The 25,758-nt window shown below is 37.9% G+C and overlaps 1 protein-coding gene across 4 annotated transcripts in view; it reads left to right on the top strand.

Annotated features, from left to right (window-relative positions):
* Nucleotides 1-10,283, top strand: part of LOC136676403 (mitochondrial sodium/calcium exchanger protein-like) — a 63,504-nt gene extending 53,221 nt beyond the window's left edge. For all 4 annotated transcript variants that reach the window (XM_066653392.1, XM_066653393.1, XM_066653394.1 and 1 more), the window contains 5 exons: nucleotides 3,507-3,628; nucleotides 3,944-4,097; nucleotides 7,003-7,083; nucleotides 7,270-7,331; nucleotides 9,936-10,283. In XM_066653392.1, coding sequence (XP_066509489.1) covers nucleotides 3,507-3,628; nucleotides 3,944-4,097; nucleotides 7,003-7,083; nucleotides 7,270-7,331; nucleotides 9,936-10,124 — 608 coding nt within the window. In that variant the 3' untranslated portion in view covers nucleotides 10,125-10,283. The remainder of the gene's footprint in view (nucleotides 1-3,506; nucleotides 3,629-3,943; nucleotides 4,098-7,002; nucleotides 7,084-7,269; nucleotides 7,332-9,935) is intronic.
* The last annotated feature ends 15,475 nt before the right edge of the window (nucleotides 10,284-25,758 follow it).

Here is a 25,758-nt window from a genome sequence, read left to right as displayed (position 1 = left end):
TAGTTTTATAGCGTTGACCTTATTCAAACTCCTCTAATCTCTAATATTTGACTTAATGATATTAACTAAAGTTTATAATTGGCTTAGGCAATTATAACATTACTAATTAGTTTGAGAGTGAATAATAATCACGCTAAGTGAGTACGTCAGGATTTTCAGGAAAATAATGAACAAATTGCAAACACTGTGATTTCAAATAATGAGAGTTTTATTAATAAAGAGAAGATATTTAATTAACATAGCGTAGCCTTATAATCTCACGGTATCACAACAGGGAAACCGATTTTGACCTTAAGGTGGGCTAGGCACTACTGGCTTGTGATTAAATTGTTGCTAACTAAGGTTTAATAAATGGTACATTATAAAGTGATTGACTTAGATATCAGCTCCTGGAAAAGTGTGAAATACGCTAGCTTACTTTTGCCGTTTCACCGAGCCGTCGCGTCCTGCTGTTTAATCTCCGTGCTCTGGGGTTGTTCTCGTCGTTCCCACGTGGTGAGAGACAGGCCCGCTTATGGAGGATCTCTTTCCGGTTGAGTTGAAAACTTTCGACTCCAAGCTGAGCTGCGTCGATCGAGATTTCCCTTCTTTGGATTTTCACAGGCGTGGCTGGTTTCCACCGGAATGGAGCGGCTTTTTCAGAGTATTAGCTAGTCTCGTTGTTCAGTTTTCCAGGAGTAATGTCTTCAGGAATCAGCTTATAACGTTAATATATCTGCTATCGACTAATCAAAAGGTTGATATCTTATTTTGGCCACAAATAAGTTTCACCAGCTTTGATCACTCGTGAGATCACACTTCGATGGGTAATAAAACATAAACAAGATTAAAAGAAAAGAAGATATTCAAATTACTCGACGTATTAGTAAAACTTCATACTATTAGCTAATTTCGAGACGTCTCTCGTAAGCTTTCAATGAAGTCTCTGAGGTTTTTCTTTGTTTCGTTGTCGGCGTGGAGAAGAAAGCATTTCTTTGTCGTTTCAAAGTTTCTCGGATTTTCTCGCCATTATTGTTGTCTTTTCTTCTCCGTGAACTGTTTCTTCTCGTCGGCTGAACTCTTCTCTTCTTGGCTGCTGAACTGAACTTTTGGATCTTCTCAACTGCTGAACTTCGAACTGATCTGTACTTCTCCTTAACAGAACTCCGTTGAGCTGCTCTGTGTTTTCAAGGCTGGCGCGGTCACGCCCTAACGGGAGGTGTCCTTTTCCTGATTGGGCACAAATTCAGTCTCACGTGACTCTCGCGAGGGGGAGAGAGTAGAAGGGGGTTTGAATTATTGATTCACAGAGAAAGAATATGAATTTCGCGTATCAAAATTCTTATACCTGTTATCAACATATAACAATGAGTACACTGGACTATTAATATCAAACGTTTACATGAGGTTCCATCTTTACGTCCCATTTATGATGCTATGCTAGAAAGGAATATTAATCCGTTTTCTCTTATTCAGAGGTTATTCAGATTTTTTTCATGATAGAAACAATCCACAATATACAACATTTCATTAGGAGGTAGGCATTCATCTAAGGGTACAGAAAGTGACATTAATACATTTGTTTATACACAAATAATTCAGAGTTCGACTATTTTCCGCTATGGTTTCGGCGACTCCGAGCGAGGAGTAGTTTCGCCAGTGTCCATTTGGGGTCGCTGTTGGTCCATGTGTAGGTGAGTCAACGGGGTTCACTCGAGGTCACTTTTGGTTTAAACATTTGTTGATTCCCGTGGAAGATAACGAGACATTGAGGTGCCACTTTGTCATAAACGGGATTATAACCCTTCCTTATGTTTCAGGTTCCTGTCTCTTAAAAGCATTATAAAAATTGGTTATCTCGACAGTTCCTGTTAGTTAAAAGAGAGAAGGGGGTGTTGGGGCCATGTGTTACTTTAAAGGGTTCTTTGATGTTTTAGATTGGGTGTGTGTGTGTGTGTGTGTTTGTGGGGGTGCAGGGTCCTGGTCAGAGTGAGAAAGGTTTAATTCAAAGCCTTTCATTTCATTATTTCTTCATTGTCCGGTATTCATATTTGGCCCATACTCCACTACAATATATAATTACGGAGAGAAAGAAAGATGGAAAACAAGGACGGTTTTGTGAAATATCGTTCTCCAAATGTCAAATAAAGGTATCAGTTTAATTGTCCCATAAAATCCTGTCGATTGATGTAGGTGTTTTCTTGAGGTTATCAATGTGAAAGAAGATTTTTAATATTGAGTTCTCAACAGCCCTCTTTAAAGGAGATTTGAAAGGGAGGTCACTTTAACTTCTCATTTGACCTGTGCATGATTCCTTTTGAGAATGGGTCTGACAGAGTGATAGATGATTTTGGGAAAGTCCTGGAATTCATCATGTGACAAGATTTATGAATGAATTATCAGGGTATCAGTGTGAGGACAAGTCTTGTCATGTGCATCATAGAATTTCTGGAAAAGTAATTTTATGGCCTTTGGGTCTCCAAGCAGGCCATGTGTGTGGGGGTGGTTTTATTGCAGTCATTGAGTTGAGAGTTGGGAATTCTGAAGAGAGAGTCCTGAATTTCTTGATCAAATGATATGAATAATCCATAATACTCAAGGGGATAAGCCTATTTGTCCTCTTTCCACTATACTTGTTTAAATAAAAGTTGGGGCATTTTTTTATTGCAGTGGGGAAAAAAAGTGTGTTTTACAAAAAAAATCATGTAGAACCTTTATTTAAATGACAAAATTACACTAACAAAATTAACTGGCAAACGTTTTTCCTGACCAACCTTTTTTATTACACTTTTTAAATAATTTTGGAAATATGAGGAATTTTAAACATATTTCAGGGATCTTCCAGATCTTCCACAAATACTTCCACACCAAATTAGCCCAACCAATATTTTGTAGACCTTGTTTTGTGCATTGGGGCATATTCATGCCGGAACAGTTAAAGGACCTTTTCCCCACAAAGTTGGAAGTATAGAGTTTTATAGGATGTCCTGGTATTTGGTAGGTTTGGAATACTGCAATTATGAAGTCAGCATAGATTTGGGAACTTTTACATACCATGCACCTCAGCACTTGGCCACCTTGCTCTGTTACTTTGCGTTCTGCTGTTTTGTGACTGTGTTGCTGTGGTTCCTAAGTGCCTAAGTGGTTGTGGAATATCTAGGAGGGAAGATACTCTATCTATGAAGCCACACTGTTGGAGCATGTGCAGAATGAGGCCTGGTATTGTCATGGTAAATTAATAACAAACTTTCTAGGAAAAAAACTTCACCTTAACTGCGGCATAGGTATATGTCACTCTAGAATCTCAATATTCGCCTGTTATTTCACACACATGCAAGTAACTATACTAAAATGTCAAATGTATGGAAATGGGTTTGTTAAAGTCACATCAGATTTTAGGTTGTTGTTAGGTCATATATTTTTTAAATCATAAATTAGAATTTATGATTATTAAGCCAATTTAACTTATAAATATACAGACACTATGTTTCTGCAAGGTGTTACAGAATGTTTTTTATGTATTGTAGATGGATTGTACCTCATCGAGGGAGAATTTCCTGTGTGGTTGCTTATAGGATTAATAGGAGTCTTCCTGGCTGGCATAGTCTTATGCACTACTACTAATGAGCACCCTCCTCCGTACCACTCAGTGAGTTCATGTCATGCATTCATAAAATCATCTCTTCTTTGGTCAAATATTTTTTATGTAATTTACACTGACTGTATCATGGAACACATACCTTTAAAATGTTTAGTTCCTTTAGAATGCATAGGCCTGTATGCATCACTAGGACATCTACCAACTTGCGTACTTCAATGTAGGTTTCATAACCAGAAAGATATAAACAAAATTTCAATCACAGCACATGATTGCTGAACTTGAAATCTTTTGCATATTTAATTTAACCAATTTATTTATTTAACCCATTAATTAATGTCTAATAATGTGTGTGTGTTTGTGTAGCTCTTCTCTTTACTGGGATTTGTAGTAAGTGCTTTATGGATAAACACTGTGGCATCAGAGGTTGTGAGTGTTCTGCATCTTCTGGGAGTTACGCTGAGTCTCAGTAACACTGTACTTGGGCTCACACTACTTGCTTGGGGCAATAGCATTGGAGGTATACACACACACACACACACACACACACACACAGACTATATGTTGTTTTGAAAATTTTTGACCTTTTCCACTTTTTCTCTATTAATGCAGATTAGTCACAGTGAATGATATTGGACTGATAAATACAACGATATATTAATTAAAGGGAACGTTATAAAACACAATTTAAAAATATGACTTTATTTATTTCATGAGCAAAGCTAATCATATCACGAAAAATAAAAAACGTATTATCCTTTTATAATTAATAACTTGTTTATTGAGGTGCAGCAGCAATAAATGCAAAAAATAATTCCTACAGTTCATCATATTTTCACATACTTCTGAAATATTTGAGGCCACTTTGCTCTTTTACAATGGCTTAAATTCATTTAGTCCATTGACCTGCTCATTTAAGTTTCTACCATAGGATCTATGTTGGGTTCCAGTCTGAATAAGGCCCTTCCAAAACATTAATCTTATTTAGTTTGATCCACTCAGATACTTTTGTTTTTGCATGATTGTCTTTGTATATAAACTGATTTACAAATTTTGGACAAACACTTCCATAACATTTTTGTCTGCCTTGCTGCTCTGCATGTATGACACATGCCTCTTTCACACATGCTCTCCGGAGAATTTCTAGATAAACTCCCGAACATATCTAGATTACTGTCCATGTGTGAAAGAGGCAACAATAACTGAGACCTTAGCTAGTGTTCTCAGTTTGTACAATCCATTTTCAGAAACGTGGCAACAGTCCAACTTTTATTTTTATCGATAGATATATATATAATTTTTTGCCTGGAGCGCATTCTACTATATGCCGGTGAATGTAAACGTTACCAAATGAGCATCTATCATAGACTCAGTCTTTGCAAGCAAAATTGGTCTTGGCTCACCACTATTTGTCACACTTTGAGAAATGCTGTGAACAGTTTGATAATTATTTATATAAAGTTATATAAATATATCTGTTGTATATAAAGATATACAGTCATGTGAAAAAGTTAGGACACCCCATGAAAACATTTGTCTTTTTGAACATTTTTAAACATATGGACATTGATCTGATATGATTTGAGCTTCATCATCCACACTTATTACTATTTAAAATGTCTATATTATGAATCAGGTGCACTACATTAGCTGCAAGTGATTAGAACATTGTTAAAGAGGACATTGGAGGAAGCTGTCTAATTTAAACCTCAGACATTAGGTCATAGATGTATACGAGTCTGGGAAGTGATCTAAAAAGCAATTCGAAATAAGCCATTCCACTGTCCAGAGAATAATTTACAAGTGGAGAAAATTTAAATCAACTGCCAACATAGCTAGAATGTTCAGTCCAAGAGCAGATCAAAAGATGTCTCCAACAATCTTAAAAGTCCTTAAAAGCTCTTGTAGGTGCTTGAGGAAAATGTGAGACTATCTTTCCAAAAGCTGAAGTGAACGTGGACTATGCAACATTACTATTACCTAAAATATTCCAGTAAATCCACAAGGTTCTGGAATGGCCAAATCAGAGCTCCGATCTTAATCCTACTAAGATGCGGTGGCGTGATCTGTGCATTCAAGAAACCCCTCAAAGCTCACATAGCTGAAAGTATTCTGCATGAATGAGTGGGAAAAACTTTCTCCCAGTTGATGTCGGATACCGGTAGATTGTTACAGGAAAAATCTAATTGAGGTTATTTCAGCCAAAGGGGGAAAAAGCTGCTATTATGGCATAGGGTGTTCTAACATTTTATTTTATTTCATTACATATTACAATTTATGTTTATAAGTAATTTCTTTAGTTTTATTTGTTTAGTTTTATAAGCTCCATCTCTCAGTAATGTGTAAATGAAGCTCAAATGTCCATATGTTTATATATGTGCAAAAAAATGTCCATGGGGTGTCCTAAATTTTTCACATGACTGTATAAAATGTTGTGAAAACATTCACGAAATTAGGAGAAATTTCAGTCAGTGTAGGTCAAGGATGGGCACAACTATTGAATGTATATTACCTTTGAGCCCTCAGACAACATTGCAGGGAAACAATTATAATGCCCCTTAACAGAGTCTGCTGCTGCTGCATCAAGAAATGAAACCTGAAACTCTGTTACACTAATGGAAAGCAATGTATCTAATAATGCTGCCAAGTTCTGTGCCCAAGTTCATCGCATATTGTCCAAAAAACAGGAAGCTGTGGCACAGAGCAAAGTTACACAACAGTGACTACAAATTGTTATAGTATTGTCAGTTCTCAAACGATGTTACAGTGTTAAACATGCCTCCAAAACTCCAAGTTTTTTGGAGTGTGTTGCAGGCATCAAATTGCTAATTTGTATGTTAATACAGTTGGTTGATGGAAAACTTAAGAAATCTATTTCTTTGTACTTTAGTCAGTTAAATATATATTGAAGAGAATCAACAAATCACAGATTTTTTAATGCACTTTATAATACATCCAAGCATTTCTGGAAACAGGTTAAAGTATGGCTCTCACTGTGACTGGTACTGTAAACGTAAATAATATGGTCATGTAGAGACTGATGTTTCATCATTTAGTTTATTTCACTATATATATTTTAGCAATATTATAGTATGTATGAATATATGTTACATTTAATTGCTATGGGATTAAGCAATATGAAGTGTGCTAAATAACCTGTGTTTGGTCGACTGAATCATTTAACTTTGTTTTTTTATTACCATGCATGCTTTGAACTTATAAAACCTTTACATAAATTATAATTGAGAAAAATGTAGTTTGTGTTTTAAAAAGGTTCTCTTTGTGTAATAAATTTTGATGAAATATCTCTATTCTCTATTCAATGTAATTAATTACATGTAATCAGAGTTGATAAAATTGATTTTTATCAGAAATATTGTGGCTTTTTGGTTTTTCTTCCAGTTGTGTCTTATTTTTCACCACAGATACCTTTGCAGACATAACGTTAGCTCGACAGGGATACCCACGAATGGCCATTTCTGCCTGCTTTGGTGGAATCATCTTCAGTATCTTTTTATTCTTACACACCTTCCCCCAGTTGCTACAGTACATAATTCATTATAACATTTTCAGCTTCTCTTAGCATCTCTGCTCAGGATCTCACAAGTCCCCTATGCTGCAGAAATTACCATCATGTTTTTCTGTTAATCGCTTCCCATTTTCCATTAGACCTTAACAACCTCCTGCCTCAGATATGCTGTTTGGAATTGGTCTTGGCTGCCTGCTGCAGATGTTTCATAATGGTATTATAATGGTATGCCAATCCACTTCTATTATTATCTGTGTTTGGCTAATAGTAAAACATACAAATTACTTCAAGCAGTTAATGTTGGTTTGTTTTTTCAAATGTGGCCCTGGTCAAAATATTATTATTATTGTTAATGTTATGATTGTTATTATTATTTATATGCTTGTAGTAATAATATATGCATGAACAAATAATAATACTTACAGGTACCAAAAGAGTTGGGAAATTTTCCAAAATCCAGTAAAACAATCTCTGATTTGTTTGTTCTTTTGATAATTTATGTACCTGGTAAATGTACAAATAATATATTTTCAATATTTAAATTGACCAAATTGACTGTATTTAGATATTAATGCCTCCAGTGCACTTAAGGTGCACAAAGGTTGGTACAGGTGCAAAACAATAGTGAACCAATCATGAAATTTTCACTGTTCTGCTTACTCCACAAAAAGCAAATTTTCAATTCTGTATTATTTTCCCCCCATTGTTTTATATGGAATAATTTTTTAAACAATTATGGACTGGCAAACATTAAAAGACATCAAGTAACACAGTAAGGATTTAAAAGGTGGTAGATTATGTATAAGTAAATGTATAAACACTTAATAACTATGAATTAATTCCTTAATTAGGTAGTGCATTTTGTGTTCTCCCCGTGTCCGCGTGGGTTTCCTCCGGGTGCTCCGGTTTCCTCCCACAGTCCAAAAACACACGTTGCAGGTGGATTGGCGACTCGAAAGTGTCCGTAGGTGTGAGTGTGTGTGTGTCTGTGTTGCCCTGTGAAGGACTGGCGTCCCCTCCAGGGTGTATTCCCGCCTTGCGCCCGATGATTCCAGGTAGGCTCTGGACCCCCCGCGACCCTAAATTGGATAAGCGGTTACAGATAATGGATGGATGGATGGTAGTGCATTTTTCAAGGTCATTTGGCACACCACCTCTTGATGCTTCACATACCACCAGTGGTAGGGTTACCACAGTTTGAGAAACACTGCTCTATGGGGTTTAGGTCAGGTGAGTTTGCTGACCAAACAATCGATACTGTGATTATTAACTCCAACAACTCCAAAAACTCCTTTAATAATGTGGACCTAGTCCATTGGTGGAGTTATTGCAGTTAGGATAGTTATTTGAGTTAGAGTGATTTTGGACATAACTGGATTGCTGAAGGTAATGAAATTGGTGGGGTTCGTTGGGTTTCTGGAGGTAGTGGAGTTGTTGGGCTTAGAAGTGTTTCTGGAGTTAGTCGATTAGTTTGGTTAGTGGGTTTTCTGGAGGTAGTAACGTTGCTGAAGTTGAAGGAGTTTTAAACCAGGTATTGGTATTATTGGCAGTGTGGACAGGTGCCAAGTCCTGCTGGAAAATGAAATCTGCATCTCCATAATGCTTGTCAGCGGAGCGACACATGAAGTGCTCTAAAATATACTTCCAACTTCAGGCACAGGGGTACTGGCAAAATGGAGGGCACCCTATGTTAGATAGAGGAGAATAGGACAGTACACATGAAATTGTAGTGCCTGGCCAGAAAAAGAAGTTGCCGAACTTTCACATTAATATGCTATGGCAGTGGCAGGAGGGGAACAATTGTGTATTATGTAAACTTCTAAGTGATTTTTAAGTCAAATTAGAAGCTTGTAAACTTTAGTTTGAACTAAGGATGTACAAAGAAGATATACTAACAACTTGCTAAAACTATAGTTTGTTTAAATGAAATGGTGTGGATGATTTAAATGTGTTAATGAGTTTTAATGACTTAAAACCGAACCTATGTGTATGTAAATGTATTATTTAAACTATAAATATGTAAATGTAAATGCTAATAATAATAATAAATATAATGATACGGACACTGGTGGACGTTTTTTGCAACTAACTTGTTTATAAGCTAATGTGACCATATAAATCCAGGTCTCATGGCTACTAGTGTTCTCTTTATACAGAATTTTGAACAGCCCAAACAATGTGGCTGTGTTACTTAAAAACAGAAGTTAAAAGACCAGGAGCCAGTGGTCTCTATCATGTAACATGACATCTATGTTCAGAAAGCAGACCCCCACACATGCATATCCGACATGAGCACCTCTAAAAGACTCATTCCCTTTTGAGTCTTACAAATATTATAAATATAAATATTATTAATATTAAATCATTACTCAAAATAAGCTGTTTTGCCAAGCCTATTGAAAATATGAATGATGGCATGTCTTTGGTTTTGGAGTTTATCTTTAAGTCCATAGTTAAATAGGGCTTAGCATCAGCAGTTTTATAATATAAATGTATCACAACATGAAGGTATTAGTATGTAATTTGTAGTTTAAAATGCATACGTTATCAACAATATAAATATATAATTAAATATACTTCTTTGGAACTTATTGATAGTAGTGTTAAAATAAAACCTGGTTTATTATTTAATGAGGAAAATTTCGAGAAAACATTGAGAATTTATCATTAAATACCTTCCTACATTAGCGTCTGAATGCATCAGATACTTACACAACATCTAATCAAAATCTTGTCACAATATCTAATCAGGAGCTTAAAATATTGGATTACAACACTTTTGCAATATCAAAATGCAGATGTGAGTGCTGTCCTCTTCTCTGTGTGCAGCTGGAGCCAGAGGGTTTGCTGTGCTGGATTCTGGCCGGAGCACTGGGTCTCTCGTTGGTTCTCTCCTTTGTGCTGGTTCCCTTGCAGGGCTTCCACCTCAGTCGGGCCTACAGCATCTTCTTACTATTTTTCTACTTTGTGTTTCTCATTGTGGCACTCCTTACAGAGTTTGGAAAAATTCACATATGAGACTACAACAAAAAGTAACTGGACCAGTGCAAGGCCTTTATGCACTTTGGATTATAATTAATAATGGATTTTTGTAGACATTTCTGTCCTCAGGTATGTAACAAATGTATTTTTAAGTGGCAAGACTGCTGAATCAGAAGAGTTCTGTTTTAATAAACACAAGCCTTTAAGAATTTGAGGTGCATGTTTTATATCATTATGATTATTCCTTTGTCATTACAGGTTTTATTTCCAAACCATAGACACAGTGAAATATATTTAAAAAAAATTTCTACAGCATTCATGATTAGAACCATTCCTGAATTCTCAGTGGGTTAATAACAGATCTAGTTTTTATTATTATCATTTTAGTGTTTTACATTTTGTATCATTCAGTGACCATCAGGGTGGCAGTTGTAATTTAGTTATCTGTAACCGCTTATCCAATTTAGGGTCGCGGGGTGTCCAGAGCCTACCTGGAATCATTGGGCGCAAGGCGGGAATACACCCTGGAGGGGACGCCAGTCCTTCACAGGGCAACACAGACACATTCACTCACACCTACCAACGTGTGTTTTTTGGACTGTGGGAGGAAACCGGAGCACCCGGAGGAAACCCATGCGGGGAGAACACAGACAGTCACCCGGAGCGGGAATCGAACCCACAACCTCCAGGCCCCTGGAGCTGTGTGACTGCGACACTACCTGCTGCGCCACCGTGCCGCCTAGTTAAGGTTCATGTAGCCTAAAACTGCTCTTGAGTAATTCCAAGATATGTTGTTGCACTAGATGAACTATGATTTTATTTCTGCCCCAGGAGGTATGATAAACCATACTAAGTCAACTATTTGTACATTGTGGGAACACAAAAATTGTGGGTCTCTTAACAGGGGAAGTTGACTAAGCTTTGGCCTTATCATCAGGATATTGCTAGTTCATTCATATTGCTAGGGATCACATTGTGGGTCACTCTCCCACACATAAATACCCTCATGGCAATCTAGTTAGACTTACCTGTCTGTAGGGCAGGGGTGCTATAAGTGAGTGACGAAACCACACACTTAGTAAGTTCTAGATTTGATCCTGTATGTACTGCTCAGCCATTAAAGCAGTATGTAATATCAGTATAGGAAGGAGTAGTAGCCACACAGCCCCAGACACATCATCTTACTGAATGGTCTCTCTGACCTTTGACCCTTGTTCTAGCATAGACTATGCAAAAGATTAAACAAGTGTCAGGTGTAATTCAATAGCAATTTTCGTTTATATATATACTATTACACACACAGTATGTTCTGAACAAACATGAGTCACTTGTTTAGCTGTTGATGAATTTGTATTTCTTTTCATACTTTAAATTCCTTTATTTGGAGCTAAATCAATGAGAATGTTAAATCATTCAGAGAGATTGAATAGGATATGTGGCATTGACCCTTATGTTGGAGCATTCTCTTGTGGAATTTTATGGCACATTTCCACTGCATGGTACTTCCTCAGTTTGGCTTGATTTGCTTTTCCACTTGGCAAACCTGGGAAACATGTCAACCACCACAAAATGCAGACCTCCAACACAAACTAGCCATTTGTCAAATCTTCAGTTTACAGCAATGATCACATTTGTTTTTATCTGAATCACAACAGCAGCTCGTAAAATTATGGCTTGGTTAGTGTTACCACCATCATTGTTCTTATTTTCAAATCCAGCAGTTCCTGTTAATGCAGAGCAGAGTAGAGTATGTACACAATAATAAAAACTGTCACTCTTGTGGTATCCTCAAGGGTACGTATTCTGTACATTTTAATTAGGGAACATAATTGTACCTTATTCTATTACAAATGAAGATTTGAAAATTGTGTTGATTTCATATGCCCAAATTAATCTCCAGGACTTTAATTTTAAAAAGTTTTATTACAAATGTTCACCTTTCCTTCTGGACAAAAGAATGTACATTTAGGGAATAAAACTGGACTTAAAAATCCTTTACTTTTGTTGCATCTGCATCTCTTGCATTGAACTTCTTAAAAAATGCTGCATTTCTAGTGTTATATGTTTCTGAGGATGACCGAATAATCACTGAATTGGCAACCACAATGTGCTGGTTTGCACTGAAAGTTGTTGCAAGGCCTCTGGTGGAGTGAGTAACCTTTTTTTAGGTTACCAGTTCCTCTGAAATACTTTGAAATACCTGAAATACCATTTTTGTTCTTTTAAGCTTTTAGACACTATTGATGATGTTAACATGCCAAAAGCAAAGCGTAGTCTGGTGGTTCTCAAACTTTCCCTGCAACTGCTGGGACTGTACTGTTGAAAGAAAGGTCACAGATTTTTCTAGCTACCATGTCATTAGACAGTGGTATGTTCTTGAGCTCATTTAATACTTCCTCACCGACCATTACTCTGAACATATCCACCACTGCTAGAAGTAGCAATATCTCCCTGATGGTGTGTGTTTTTTTGCACTTAGCTATATGCAGGGCTACCATGTACAACACAACTTTAAACTGATGGGCCAGGCCCTTTTGATGGATATCTCCACAAAAATGGCAGACTTTATAAATGATAAAAAGCAGATACAACCTCTAATGCTTTTCTGCTGCCCCCCTAATGCCCCCTTGCAGATCCCAGTTTGAGAACCGCAGCTTTAACTCCTACTCTATTGAGAGAGCTGTTATCACCAATTCGAGAGGACATCTCTGCACTTACAGCAGAATTCAAACAGACATACATGGGTTAGACAATGAAACTGAAACACCTGTCATTTTAGTGTGGGAGGTTTCATGGCTAAATTGGACCAGCCTGACACATTGCACCAGTAAGACCATGTGCAAACGTTGTATCCTGAAGGCGGTGGCGTTTATCAGGATGACAATGCACCAATACACGCAGCAAGATGGTGAAAGATTAGTTTGATGAACATGAAAGTGAAGTTGAACATCTCCCATGGCCTGCACAGTCACCAGATCTAAATTTTATTGAGCCACTTTGGAGTGTTTTGGAGGAGCGTGTTAGGAAACGTTTTCCTCCACCAGCATCACGTAGTGACCTGGCCACTATCCTGCAAGAAGAATGACTTAAAATCCCTCTGACCACTGTGCAGGACTTGTATTTCTTATCCCCAAGACAAATTGACGCTGTGTTGGCCGCAAAAGGAGGCCTTACACCATACTAATAAATTATTTTGGTCTAAAAGTTTCAGTTTCATTGTCCAACCCCTGTACGTTCCTCCCATGAGACCCTGACTGCCAGAATTAACTCTCTGATCTCAAAAATTCAGGACATTGAAACTTTAATGATGGAAATGGCTGGGCGAATAACTGAAGCTCAAGACGGCCTGTAAATCGCTACACTCCAACAATAAATGGCTCAAAAGAGAAAATAGATGACCAGGATAAGGCTTCTGGAGGAACAACCTTCGTGTTATTGGTAGGCTGTACCTGAGAGGGCTGAAGGCTCTCACCCTACCTTGTTTATGGTATCATACTTTAAAGTGAAAGAGAAGATCCTTCGGCTGTTGCGTCAGCAGGGAAATTGGTTGCGAATTGATCAGTCTTGTCCTGTTGCATTATTTATTGATCACTACATCTAGAGGATGGTGATCACTGCTTTGCATCATTCATCAGCATTCAGCTTGGTTTGTTTAATTGCCATGTTCCCATAGCTCTTTATAGTGCTGTGCTCAAAATTCTCAGTGCTATTGTGATGCATTTCAGGAAAAATGCCTTTTGTCATCCAACTTCAACATTTACTGGTGCCCATTGTGGCATGTTATTTAAATGTGATGTTAACAATTGTAAACTGTCAAATGTATTTACTAAGCCCCTAGTGACAGTAAACTAGTTAAAAAAAAGTGTCTCTGTCAGGCATGCTAGGCTTCCTCTCTCTCTGCAGAAAAACAGCAATGAGCTCGCCAAACACTGAAGATCATGAAAAGACATGAGGATATTGCTTTATTCCTGCTCCATACATAAATTTTACTTATTCTGGCTATTTCAAATGATTTAGGTTGGAACCCATTCTAAGTTCAGGAGACAGCTAACTGCATGAAAGTAAACACAGACCAACACTGATAAAATTTGTGTTTAATCAGTGAATCAGTGAAACAGTAAATAAATCTTACAATTAAATGACAGCCACATACAAGCAACATTTTTCTCCTCATATATTTCATTCCACCTTAAAAAATGCAGAGCTTCTGAACATATACAAACCAGGAAGAACAGCAGTTCCCCAAAATCATTGAGCTTTAAATGCTGAATACTGTTCTCTTAGCAGAATGACTGGAATTCACCAGAAATTAATAGAGCTCCAGTCAGTTCTGGTGTTTGCTGAAAAACATTCAATCACCATAGCAGTGGTGGTGGATTTCAGAATTTAATATTCATTTAAGTTATATAATCCAACACTACCAGTACAGAATGTCCAGTGGGTCTTCTCATGATCTTTCAGGCAATACACATTGGTGGCTCAGGTGCATCAGATTTAGCCACAGTCTGACAACTATGACAAGATTTAACATACGTTTGCATCTCTTTCCATGCCTGGCCACCACGCCTTGCTCTACAAATACTGCTTAGCATAAACTATCTTAAAAGGCTCTTGTAAATGTAATAAATATATTACTGGTAACCTACAAAGTTCTAACCTGATTACTATTATAGCAGGAAAGTAATACCTTTATTTTTAATAGCGTAATCTAATTTCACTACATTCACAGAACTAGTCTTCTTTCTTGCATGAACAGCTAGCTCTCAGGTGTTTGGCTTTAATATTTTGGAAATTTCATGTTTAAAAAGTTGTTCATATATAAAGTCAGCATCACTGTGCTTGTCGGACATGGATATGTCATCTGATTATTATGAACTAACATCATTATAAAACTGAGCATGGTGCAGAAAATCATATTAGTGGTTATGTAAATAATCGAAGGGGTCCATGGCAGCGTGTCACAATTCTGCTCTCAAACTTCAGACACCTTGAAGACGTGACTATTTGAGAAATTCATAAAATTGTAATAATAAAAGTAATTGCCAGTGTGTGTGTGGATTGAGTGTTCTGAGCGTTCTGAGCAGTGTGGATTGTAAAGCGTCCTGGGGTATCTAGAAAGGCGCTATATAAGTGTAACGATAGATAGATAGAAATTGCACACTTTAAGGAAGACCTCAGGGTTTGGTCTTATGTGTCACGATGTGGGTGTTGGGGTGGTCAAGGAGTGAGGAACAGGGACTTTTACAACCAGGGAACTAGACACAAGGGCTGAGCACTAGAGGCTTGGGGCCAACATACCCAGCCATTACTGTCTTGGAATGTCTAAAGACACATGATGAAGATGTCTAAAGTCATCTTGAGGCATGTCTTAAGAAATGAATACATGTCTTTAAGACAAGTCTATAGACATGGATCTTAAGATGTCTTGACTATAAAAACATCCAAATATGTCTCAAGATGTAGAATGCATAATATTTATTTTTTAAATTTTCCCTAAAATAAAAGTTGTTTACAGTTAAATATTTTAAGGGAATATTTAAACAAAAACATTATGCATTATTTATAGCAAGAACTGTTTATCTTTTACTAATATAAAAGATAGTAATATAATATCTTTAGTATCTTTATTTTTTTTATCTATGTAGGATGTGCACTGGAGATGAATAGGTTATTAATTTTTAATACAAGAAATTATACTTTTTGGGACTTAATGCCGAAAGTTAACTTAATGTGCCAAAAAACCTCTCTTTAGTCTCAGTCACTCTCCTTGCACAGCTCAGATGGGAATTTGAGATAACACCCAGAGAAGAGTCGTAAAACCTCATTCCAGGACGGTTTATGACCCAAGGTCACACAGGGTCAAGAGAAGAACCTTTGCAGAATGCAGAGAGACACACAGACCCACCTTTATTCCATGTCCTCTTACACATTTGAAAGACTGTTAAAACCAAAAGAAATACACATTCCTTAATTCCTAAGCTTACCTGGTGAACAAGTTGTATATGGGTACAACTGTGTGAAATTAATTCTATTTGGACAATCAAAATGGGTGGAATTAATTTACATGTGTTTAAATTCACTTTTTTTATATGAACGTATGTAGGAACCAAGATAGCCACAAACTATGTGTGTTATTTTGTTAAGAATTATGTAAAACATGGTTAGTCTGAAGGGTGGCACGGTGGCGCAGCAGGTAGTGTCGCAGTCACACAGCTCCAGGGGCCTGGAGGTTGTGGGTTCGATTCCCGCTCCGGGTGGCTGTCTGTGAGGAGTTGGTGTGTTCTCCCCGTGTCCGTGTGGGTTTCCTCCGGGTGCTCCGGTTTCCTCCCACAGTCCAAAAACACTCCGGTTTCCTCCCACAGTCCAAATCCACGTTGCAGGTGGATTGGCGACTCGAAAGTGTCCGTAGGTGTGTGTCTGTGTTGCCCTGTGAAGGACTGGTGTCCCCTCCAGGGTGTATTCCCGCCTTGCACCCAATGATTCCAGGTAGGCTCTGGACCCCCCGCGACCCTAAATTGGATAAGCAGTTACAGATAATGGATGGATGGTTTGTCTGAAAGATTATACTTTGTATTAACATATATTCTCTTATATTGCAAAAGTATGATTCAGAATTCTGGGATATTCATTCAACAAGGATCATCTTCAAGTCTGTCTTGTCAAGTATCATACATTTTATGTGATGTCCAAGATACAGGAAACAATCAGGAGCAAGGGATGCTCCAATCCTTAATCCCTGAGGACCAATCAGGTATTCAAGGCGGGTTTTCTAAATTCTGGTATAAAAACCCAGGGGTGCGAAATGACTCAAAAGAGAAAGAGAACACTTTAACTTACACACTCGCACTCTTAGAACAGAACTCAGAACAGGAGAAGAACAGAAAGAGAATGTAAGAAGAACTTCTCTCTCTTGCTTCCAGGAGACAATGCTTCTCAGCTAGGGTAGTCAGTTAAAGGAGAGCCTGGCTCTCTCTAGAGCTCTCCAGCTCTCTGCAGTCATCTCTCAGGCATCAGACTCTCTCTAGCTATCTCTTAAACAGTCTTGGTCCCCTCAAGCAGGGTCCAGATAGAACAAACCCAGAAGTTTTCCAACCAGAAGTTTTATTATAATTTTACTTCTAGTAGAGAAACTATAGTTAAAAGAACTATAGTTTATTCCAGCAAAAGCTCAATGCCACGCCTAGAGCATGAAGGAGACCTCAGACCTCTGACTATCAAAGTGGTGACAAGAGTTTTAGGATCAGCGATGGAGAAGGAGGTCACATGCAACCTCAGAATGACCTTCTGAGCAAAGGCCCAAGAGAGACCTGCATGGACGTGTCTCTCACCAGGAGGCAGATCAGCAATAAAATTCCCACAGAGACTTTCAGAACACCACCAGCTCAGACGGAGTGGCCGCCATGTCTCTGGCCAAGACGGAGGAGAGGAGCACTGCTGCAATGCTACGAGGCCTGCGTCTGCAGTGCTCCAGGAAGCCTGCGCGTCAGTGACATACTCCCACCTATCTCCAGTCCATCTCCAGGGACACGTAAGGTCACATGGTTTCATTTCTTTCATAACACAGGAGGTTGGTGCTGAACGTTTTGCTGGGATAAACTACAGGGTGGGCCATTTATATGGATACACCTTAATAAAATGGGAATGGTTGGTGATATTAACTTCCTGTTTGTGGCACATTAGTATCTGGGAGGGGGAAAACTTTTTAAGATGGGTGGTGACCATGGTGGCCATTTTGAAGTCTGCCATTTTGGATCCAACTTTTGTTTTTTCAATGGGAAGAGGGTCATGTGACACATCAAACATATTGGGAATTTCACAAGAAAAACAATGGTGTATATATATATATATATATATATGTGCAGTTTTTGTAGTGTGAATGAATGTTCAGGGTAACATTCAAATCAAATCAAATTTTATTTATATAGCGCTTTTCACAACAAAAAGTCATCACAAAGCAGCTTTACAAAGATCCGGGTCCAAGCCTCCTATGAGCAAGCCAGGGGCAACAGTGGCAAGGAAAAACTCTCTCAGCAAATGAGGAAGAAACCTTGGAAGGAACCAAGACTCATACGGGGAACCCATCCTCCTTGGGTCGACACCGGAGACACAACAGAGAACAGAACATAAGTTAAAGTGAAATGATGACAGATGAAGTGGTTATAGTAATGTGATTGTAGTATATTAGTGATGTATGAGTCTGAGGAAGGAGAAGGTGATCAGTGATTCTGTGTGAGTTAAAAGTAGGTGCAGAGTTAATTTGAGATAAAACAGCATGTCCAATCATGATAGTGTAGATGAGACAAGGCCAGGATCTTGTACAGGATACACAGGGGCTGGATCAGGGCAACACCTGGAGAGCAGCAGGACATCTCAAAGCGTGAGAGAGACAGGAGAAAGAAAACCAGACAAAGGGAACAAATAAAAATACAGAAGTTAGTAGGGTCATGGTAAAGAACGGGCAAAATTGTCCTGCGAAAAAAGCTTCCACGGGTCAGGCAAGAGAACCCAGCGACAGACAGCATGTTGGCAGTTACTAGAAAGCTAACTAAAAAAGCTGTAGCTATGGTAGTATGACAGGGTTAATACAGAACAGTGATAATATGAAAACCAGCTCGAAAACACTAACAGAGAAGGAGTAACCTGAAAGTGATTGATTAACCAAAAGCTTGTTTGAAAAGGTAGGTTTTTAATCTAGATTTAAAGATTGAGAGTGTGTCTGAGCCCCGAACAGTAACCGGAAGGCTATTCCAGAGTTGAGGAGCTTTGTGAGAAAAGGCTCTTCCTCCTGCAGTGTTTTTCTTAATGCGAGGAACAAAGAGTAGATGGGCATCCTTTGAACGAAGTGTACGTGACGGGCGATAAGGTATGAGAAGTTCAGTAAGATACTGCGGGCCTAAACTATTTAAAGATTTATAAGCTAAGAGGAGTATTTTATAGTTAATGCGAAATTTTACAGGTAGCCAGTGTAGGGACGAGTGAACTGGGGTGATATGTTCGAATTTTCTAGCTCTAGTGAGCACCCTGGCTGCTGCATTTTGAACTAACTGCAGCTTATGTAATGCTTTGCATGAGCTCCCTGCCAGGAGCACATTGCAGTAGTCTAGACGAAAAGTTATAAAAGCATGCACTAGTTTCTCTGCATCTTTTAAGGATAAAATATGCTGAATTTTGGCAATATTGCATAGGTGAAAAAAGGCAGTTTTGACTGTATTGGATATGTGGGTATCAAATGTGAGAGTCGAATCAAAGGCTACGCCTAAGTTTTTAATGACGGTACTGTGTTTTACTGTTGAAATATCAAGATTAAAAGCAGCATTTCTGAGTGAATGTATCTGAGTATCTGTACCTAGTAACAAGACTTCAGTTTTATCAGAATTTAACATGAGAAAATTTTGCATCATCCAGTCTTTAATTTCAGTTAGACATTCTGTTATTTTATGTAGACAAGGAACATCATTAGGTTTGGCTGATATATACAATTGTGTGTCATCAGCATAACAGTGGAATTGAATACCATGCTTACGGATTAGTCTACCCAGTGGCAGTATGTAGAGTGTGAACAATACAGGGCCAAGCACTGATCCTTGTGGAACACCATATTTAACTAAAGTATGATTAGAGGATTTATTATTAAGATAAACAAATTGATAATGGTCAGATAAATAGGATCTGAACTAAGAGAGGGCAGATCCTTTTATTCCTACCAGATTTTCCAGCCTATCAAGAAACATCACATGATCTATGGTATCAAACACTGCACTAAGGTCAAGCAGTAGCAGAATAGAGATATAGCCCTTATCATGTGAAAGAAGTCATTAGTTACTCTTGTTAGAGCTGTTTCTGTGCCGTGATTTGGTCTAAATCCAGACTGAAAAATGTCATGAATGTCATTGTTTTGTAGGTAAGAGCACAACTGCTGTGACAAGACTTTTTCTAGAATCTTAGCAATAAAAGGGAGGTTTGATATTGGCCTGTAGTTTGCGAGCACAAGAGGGTCAAGATTGGGTTTTTTAATAATTGGTTTGATTACCACTAGTTTCAGAGGTTTTGGTACATATCCAATATTGAGGGATGAGTTATTATTGTGAGCAATGGTCTAATGACTTTAGGGTAAATTTGCTTAAATAATTGTGTTGGTACAGGATCCAGTAAGCATTAAGTTGATTTAGATGAGCTAATTAAACCAAGCAAGTCATTTTCATCGACAGAATTCAAGTAGTCTAAGTGCACCTCAGAGCTGGTGGGGGGTTCCTCAACAAAAGCCAATGTGACTTTGGACTGATTTTGGATTTTGAGGCAAATGCAATCAATTTTATCATTACAAAACCTCAAAAAGTCATTACTACAGAAATCAGAGGGGACAATGGGGTTGATTTCCTTTTTGTTGCCAATTAGATTTGATACAGTGCTAAAAAGGAATCTAGGGTTGTCCTTGTTGTTTTCTATAAGAGAAGAGATAGATGTACTGTGATTTGGCTTTAGATAAGGCATGTTTGTAGTTGGTGAGGCTGTGCTGCCATGCAATTCGGAAACATTCAAGTTTTTTGTGTGTCTCCATTTACGTTCATGGTTCATACGTTCTGTCGGCAAGGTTCATGTCCAGGATTGACACTCCTCCTGCCTGGGCCAGAGTTGCAAGCCCGCTGGCTAATTACATCCAGCTCGGCGGCAAAGGGGCCCCCAGCATGATCTCTTGGTCTTACAGGCATCCCCCAAAAGACGAAGGTGCAGCGCTAGGCTCTGGTATACGCCTATCCCAGGTTTGATGTAGTCCAACTTCATCCCCATTGACACTTGGGACAGCAAGAGGTGATGTGACTTGCTGTGTAGCTGGGTTTCCCCCTGTTATGTGTCAGGACAGGGGTAAGCATCATTTGCAGCTGCTTAGTCTGCTGATTTTGATTGTCCAACAAAGCCTGTAACCATTTTGGGGCTCCGTCAGACTCAGGAGATCCTACTGAAGCTCCTTGTAGCTCGTCAGTCATTTTATTATACTCCTGTCCACAAGGTTGTTTTTTTTTTTTAACTGTCCTTTGAATTATTTATTTATTATTGTCCCTTGTCTCGTTCATTTGCTCGTTAAACTTCCTGGTGCTTTTATTTTGAAGCAATGGCGGACAGAAAGCAGATCACACAATGACACCAGGTAGGATTGTAGCATTAGCTCCCGCATCCAGTCAGCTACTCACGATGTACTCACGATTGGGAGCGGTTTTGGAGATCCTACTTGTCTTGCTGGTGCTCCTCCAGAGTGAGCTCGGACACTTGTGTGGATGGCGTGGGTGGAAAAACTTCGCACGACAAGGAATTCTCAGTTTATAACTTTACTGAAACTTCTGCAGGTCAGTACAGAACATTCAGCATTTTTATGAATGAGAGCAGTTTGTCAGGATCACGGCCTCTAGCTCGGGCACAGAACAGCAGATTTGCCCTGTCCATGCGATGAGCCGTGAGTGCCGTATAAAACCGATAGTAACCAGTGAACAGAAGCTCGACTGCCTATATTGCGAGCATATAACATTTCTACCCAATCAGTATCTTACATGCACTTCACGCAACACACTACGTAAAGAAGAGAGGAGGGAACAAACTCTTCCAGCAGACGTCTTTAAGATGCATTTGTGCTATAAGGGTGTGGGTCTACATGACTATCAGGTCACATATCAGATAGAAATCAAGAACAAAATATCACAAAGAAAGGTTTAATCAATTATTCAGAAGTTCAGTACAATGAGTAAGCTGTATTTTTTCATATATGGCCCACGCACTGTAAACTGAGCATATATTTAAAAGGTATGGTCCAGATCTGGCTCATACAGTTGTGGCCAAATTTATTAGTGCATTAGATATTTTATTATTAAAAAAACAACATTATATTCAGAAAGAAGTGAGTATGTACCAACTTTGTCACTAGAGTATTTTAGTGGACGACGCTGAAGTTAGTTACTAATTTGCCAGTATCTTGTTCAGATTTTCTGTTCCACCTTAAATGGTGCAATAGTTGCATTCTGTCGCCGCTAGATGGCAAAGTACGAACACAACTTCCATAACATGGAAAAACTACACGTTTAGCTCAATTCCGTGGATATTATCTCTTTATTTTCAAAGTGTCTCAAAAATCTGAAAGGCTCACTAAAAACACAATATAACAGACTATTAATATCCTTTAGATGAAGATATTTTACTGTGGAATTTGTTTGTAATTGCCCTGTGAACATTGCATTTGACATGATAGAATGTGTGGGGAACTTGCGCATTTGGCTTAATTCATTGGATATTATCTCTTTACTTTCAAAGGGTCTTAAACATCTGAAAGGCTCACTGAAGAAACAATATAACAGACTATTAATATCCTTAATATGAAGAAATTTTACTATGGATTTTTTTTATAATTGCCCTATAAACAGCAGTGGACATGATTGAATGTGTGGAGAAATTGCTCATGTGCCTCAATTCATTGGATATTATCTCTTTATTTTCAAAGAGTCTCAAAAATCTAAAAGGCTCACTGAAGGCATAATATAACAGACTATTAATATCCTGAAGATGAAGAAATTTTACTGTGGAATTTTTTTGTAATGGCCCTGTGAATATAGCATTTGACATGATAGAATATGGAGTAATTGCGCATTTGACTAAATTAATTGGATATTATCTCTTTATTTTCAAAGTGTCTCAAAAATTTGAAAGGCTCACTGAATTGACAATAGTCTAACAGACTATTAATACCATGAATTTGAAGAACATTTAGAACAATAGCCCTATAAACATATCACTGGACGCGGTAGAATGTGGGGAAATTGCTTATTTGGCTAACTACAGTGGACATTATCTCTATATTTTCAAAGTTTCTCAAAAATCAGAAAGGCTCACTGAAGACACAATGTAACAGACTATTAATATCCTGAAGATGAAGAGATTTTACTGAGGACATTTATTGTAATGGCCCTGTGAACATAGCATTGGACATGATAGAATATGTGGAGAAATTGCACATTTGGCTAAATTTGTTGGACATTATCTCTTTATTTTTAAAGCGTCTCAAAAATCTGAAGGCCTAATTGAAAAGACAATATAACAGACTATTAATTCCCTGAATATGAAGAACATTTACTGTGGAATTATTTTGTAATGGCCTTATAAACATAGCACTGGACACGATAGAATGGGGGGAAATTGCTTATTTGGCTAACTACAGTGGATACTGTCTGTTTATTTTCAAAGTGTTGTTATTGTCATGCCCTTGTCCTGTCATGTCTGTTGTCCCTGCCATGTGCTCACTTGGCACATGGCTCTGTTTGCTATTGTCCATGTCTCCGCTCATGTCCCGCCTTTTTTCCTCCTCCTTGTCAGTGTCATTTGTAATCCTGCCCCGTCGTTATCAGTCCAGGTGTCCCTTGTCTGTGGTGTTCATTTAAGTTCCCTTGTCTCTGTACTTCTTTGTTGGACATTCCACCTTTACTTTGCTTTCTACTGTCGGTTTGCTTTCTCCAGTCTGTCTGTCTGTCTGTTATTCATTCCCTTTTAGTTAATCTTTGTACCTCTCTTGTCTCAGGTCTGTTTGTGTCTTTAGTCTGTTTAGCTTTCTGTGTTCAGGTTAGTCTGTTTAACTTTCTCTGTCTGTTTAGTTCCCTCTGTTTATGTTTGTCTGTTTAGCTTTCTGTGTTCAAGTTTATTCTGTTTAGGTTCTTTGTCTAGGCACCTGTTAAGCTCTCCATGTATTGTCCTTCTATCGAAGTCTCACTGTCCAGGTCATTCTGTTCAAGTCTCTCTGTCTTGGTCTTTCTTTGTTTATCCTGTCTCATTATCCTAGTCTGTCTATCTGTTTTGTTATCTTTTGTTTAAATAAAAGTCTGTGTTATTAGTAAGTGCGTCCGCCTTCGTCAGTCCGCCCTGCGTTCCTGACAATTATCTCTTTATTTTCAAAGTGTCTTAAAAATCTGAAAGGCTAACTGAAGACAGACTATTAATATCCTGAAGATAAAGAAATTTTACTGTGGAAATGTATTGTAATTGCCCTATAAACATAGCATTAGACACTATGGAATGTAGGGAAATATTTTTTTAATATTTTATCTTAATATGTTTCCAGGCAACCTGACTAATTGCTATAAAATGGCATAATAATAAAAATATTATAATATTGGAAATAAGCAAACATCGTGAATATACACACTGGCATTGTGTTTAATCACACACATATTTATCTATTAAATTCTACACTTTGTTCTACACCTTCTGTAATATCAATTTCAGATTCTTGATAATCTGACAATTAAAAAATTAAAATTTCATATGACATACAAAGTCCATAGTCTGGAGCCTACCTGGAATCACTGGGCGCAAGGTAGGAACACACCTTGGAAGAGGCGCCAGTTCTACACGGGGTGACACACACATACACACATTCACTCACACTTAGGGACACTTATTTGAGTTGCCAGTTCATCTACACACATGTGTGTTTGGACCGTGGGAGGAAAGCGGAGCAGACGGAGGAAATCCATTTGGACACGGGGAGATCACACCACACTCCTCACAGACAGTCACCCGGAGTGGAAATTGAACCCACAACCTCCAGGTCCCTGTAGCTGTGCGGCTGCCACTGTGTCGCCCCTATTTTACATGTTATGTTTATAAGTAATTTCTTCAGGTTTATTTGTTTAGTTACTTAAGCTCCATCTCTAAGAACTGTTCAAATGAAGCTCATGTGTCCATAAGATTAAATATGTTCAAAAAGACAAAGGCTTTCATGGGGTGTCCTAACTTTTCACATGAATGTATAACCAAAGTTCATGTTTCCACATGCTATTTACATATCACATGCCATGTTCACAGGGCCGTGACAAAAAAAATTCCACAGTAAAATTTCTTCATCTTTAGGATATTAATAGTCTGTTATAATGTGTTTTCAATTAGCCTTTCAGATTTTTGAGACACTTTGGAGGGGGAAAAAAAAAAGATAAAAGAAAAAAAATGGCCAAATGTGCAATTTCTCCACACATTCTATTATGTCCAGTGCTATGTTTATATGGCTAATACAAAATAATTCCACAGTAAATTATTTTTCATATTTTTCATATTATCCTTGCAGATTTTTGAGACACTTTGAAAATAAAGAGATAATGTCAAATTAATTTAGCCAAATACGCAATTTAACCACATTCTATGGCATTTCTCCACACATTCTATCGTATCAAGTGCTATGTTTATAAGACCATTATATAAAAATTCCACAGTAAAATTTCTTTATTTTCGGGATATTAATAGTCTGTTATATTGTGTCTTCAGTGAGACTTTCAGATTTTTGAGACACTTTGAAAATAAAGAGATAATATCCAATGAATATCAAATGCGCAATTTCTCCTTACAGAGGAGGTAGTGGCCACTGGTTTAATGATGGCTAACAAGACTGGGAGAAACTGTCCACACTGTTCAAAGCCTAGAGTTATGGAATTGTTTTCTCATCTTTTAGCCCCAATCTAGACTGGCTATTTGCTCAACCCATCTGCCAGGAGTTCCCCATCACACATGTTGCTGTAATATCACCCAGCAGATAAACATGAGTTTACACACATCCTGTTTACGTCATGGACACTAGCTTTGCACTAGTTGCACTTTAATGTTGTGTATTGTTTTATGTTCTATGTCTTTTGCACGTTAATGTGTG

This window comes from Hoplias malabaricus, chromosome X2 (genome assembly GCF_029633855.1).
Source record: "Hoplias malabaricus isolate fHopMal1 chromosome X2, fHopMal1.hap1, whole genome shotgun sequence".
In the NCBI taxonomy this organism is placed as follows: Eukaryota; Metazoa; Chordata; class Actinopteri; order Characiformes; family Erythrinidae; genus Hoplias; species Hoplias malabaricus.
The sequence above is the reverse complement of the archived record's forward strand: the minus strand, read 5'-3'. Positions and strand labels throughout refer to the sequence as shown.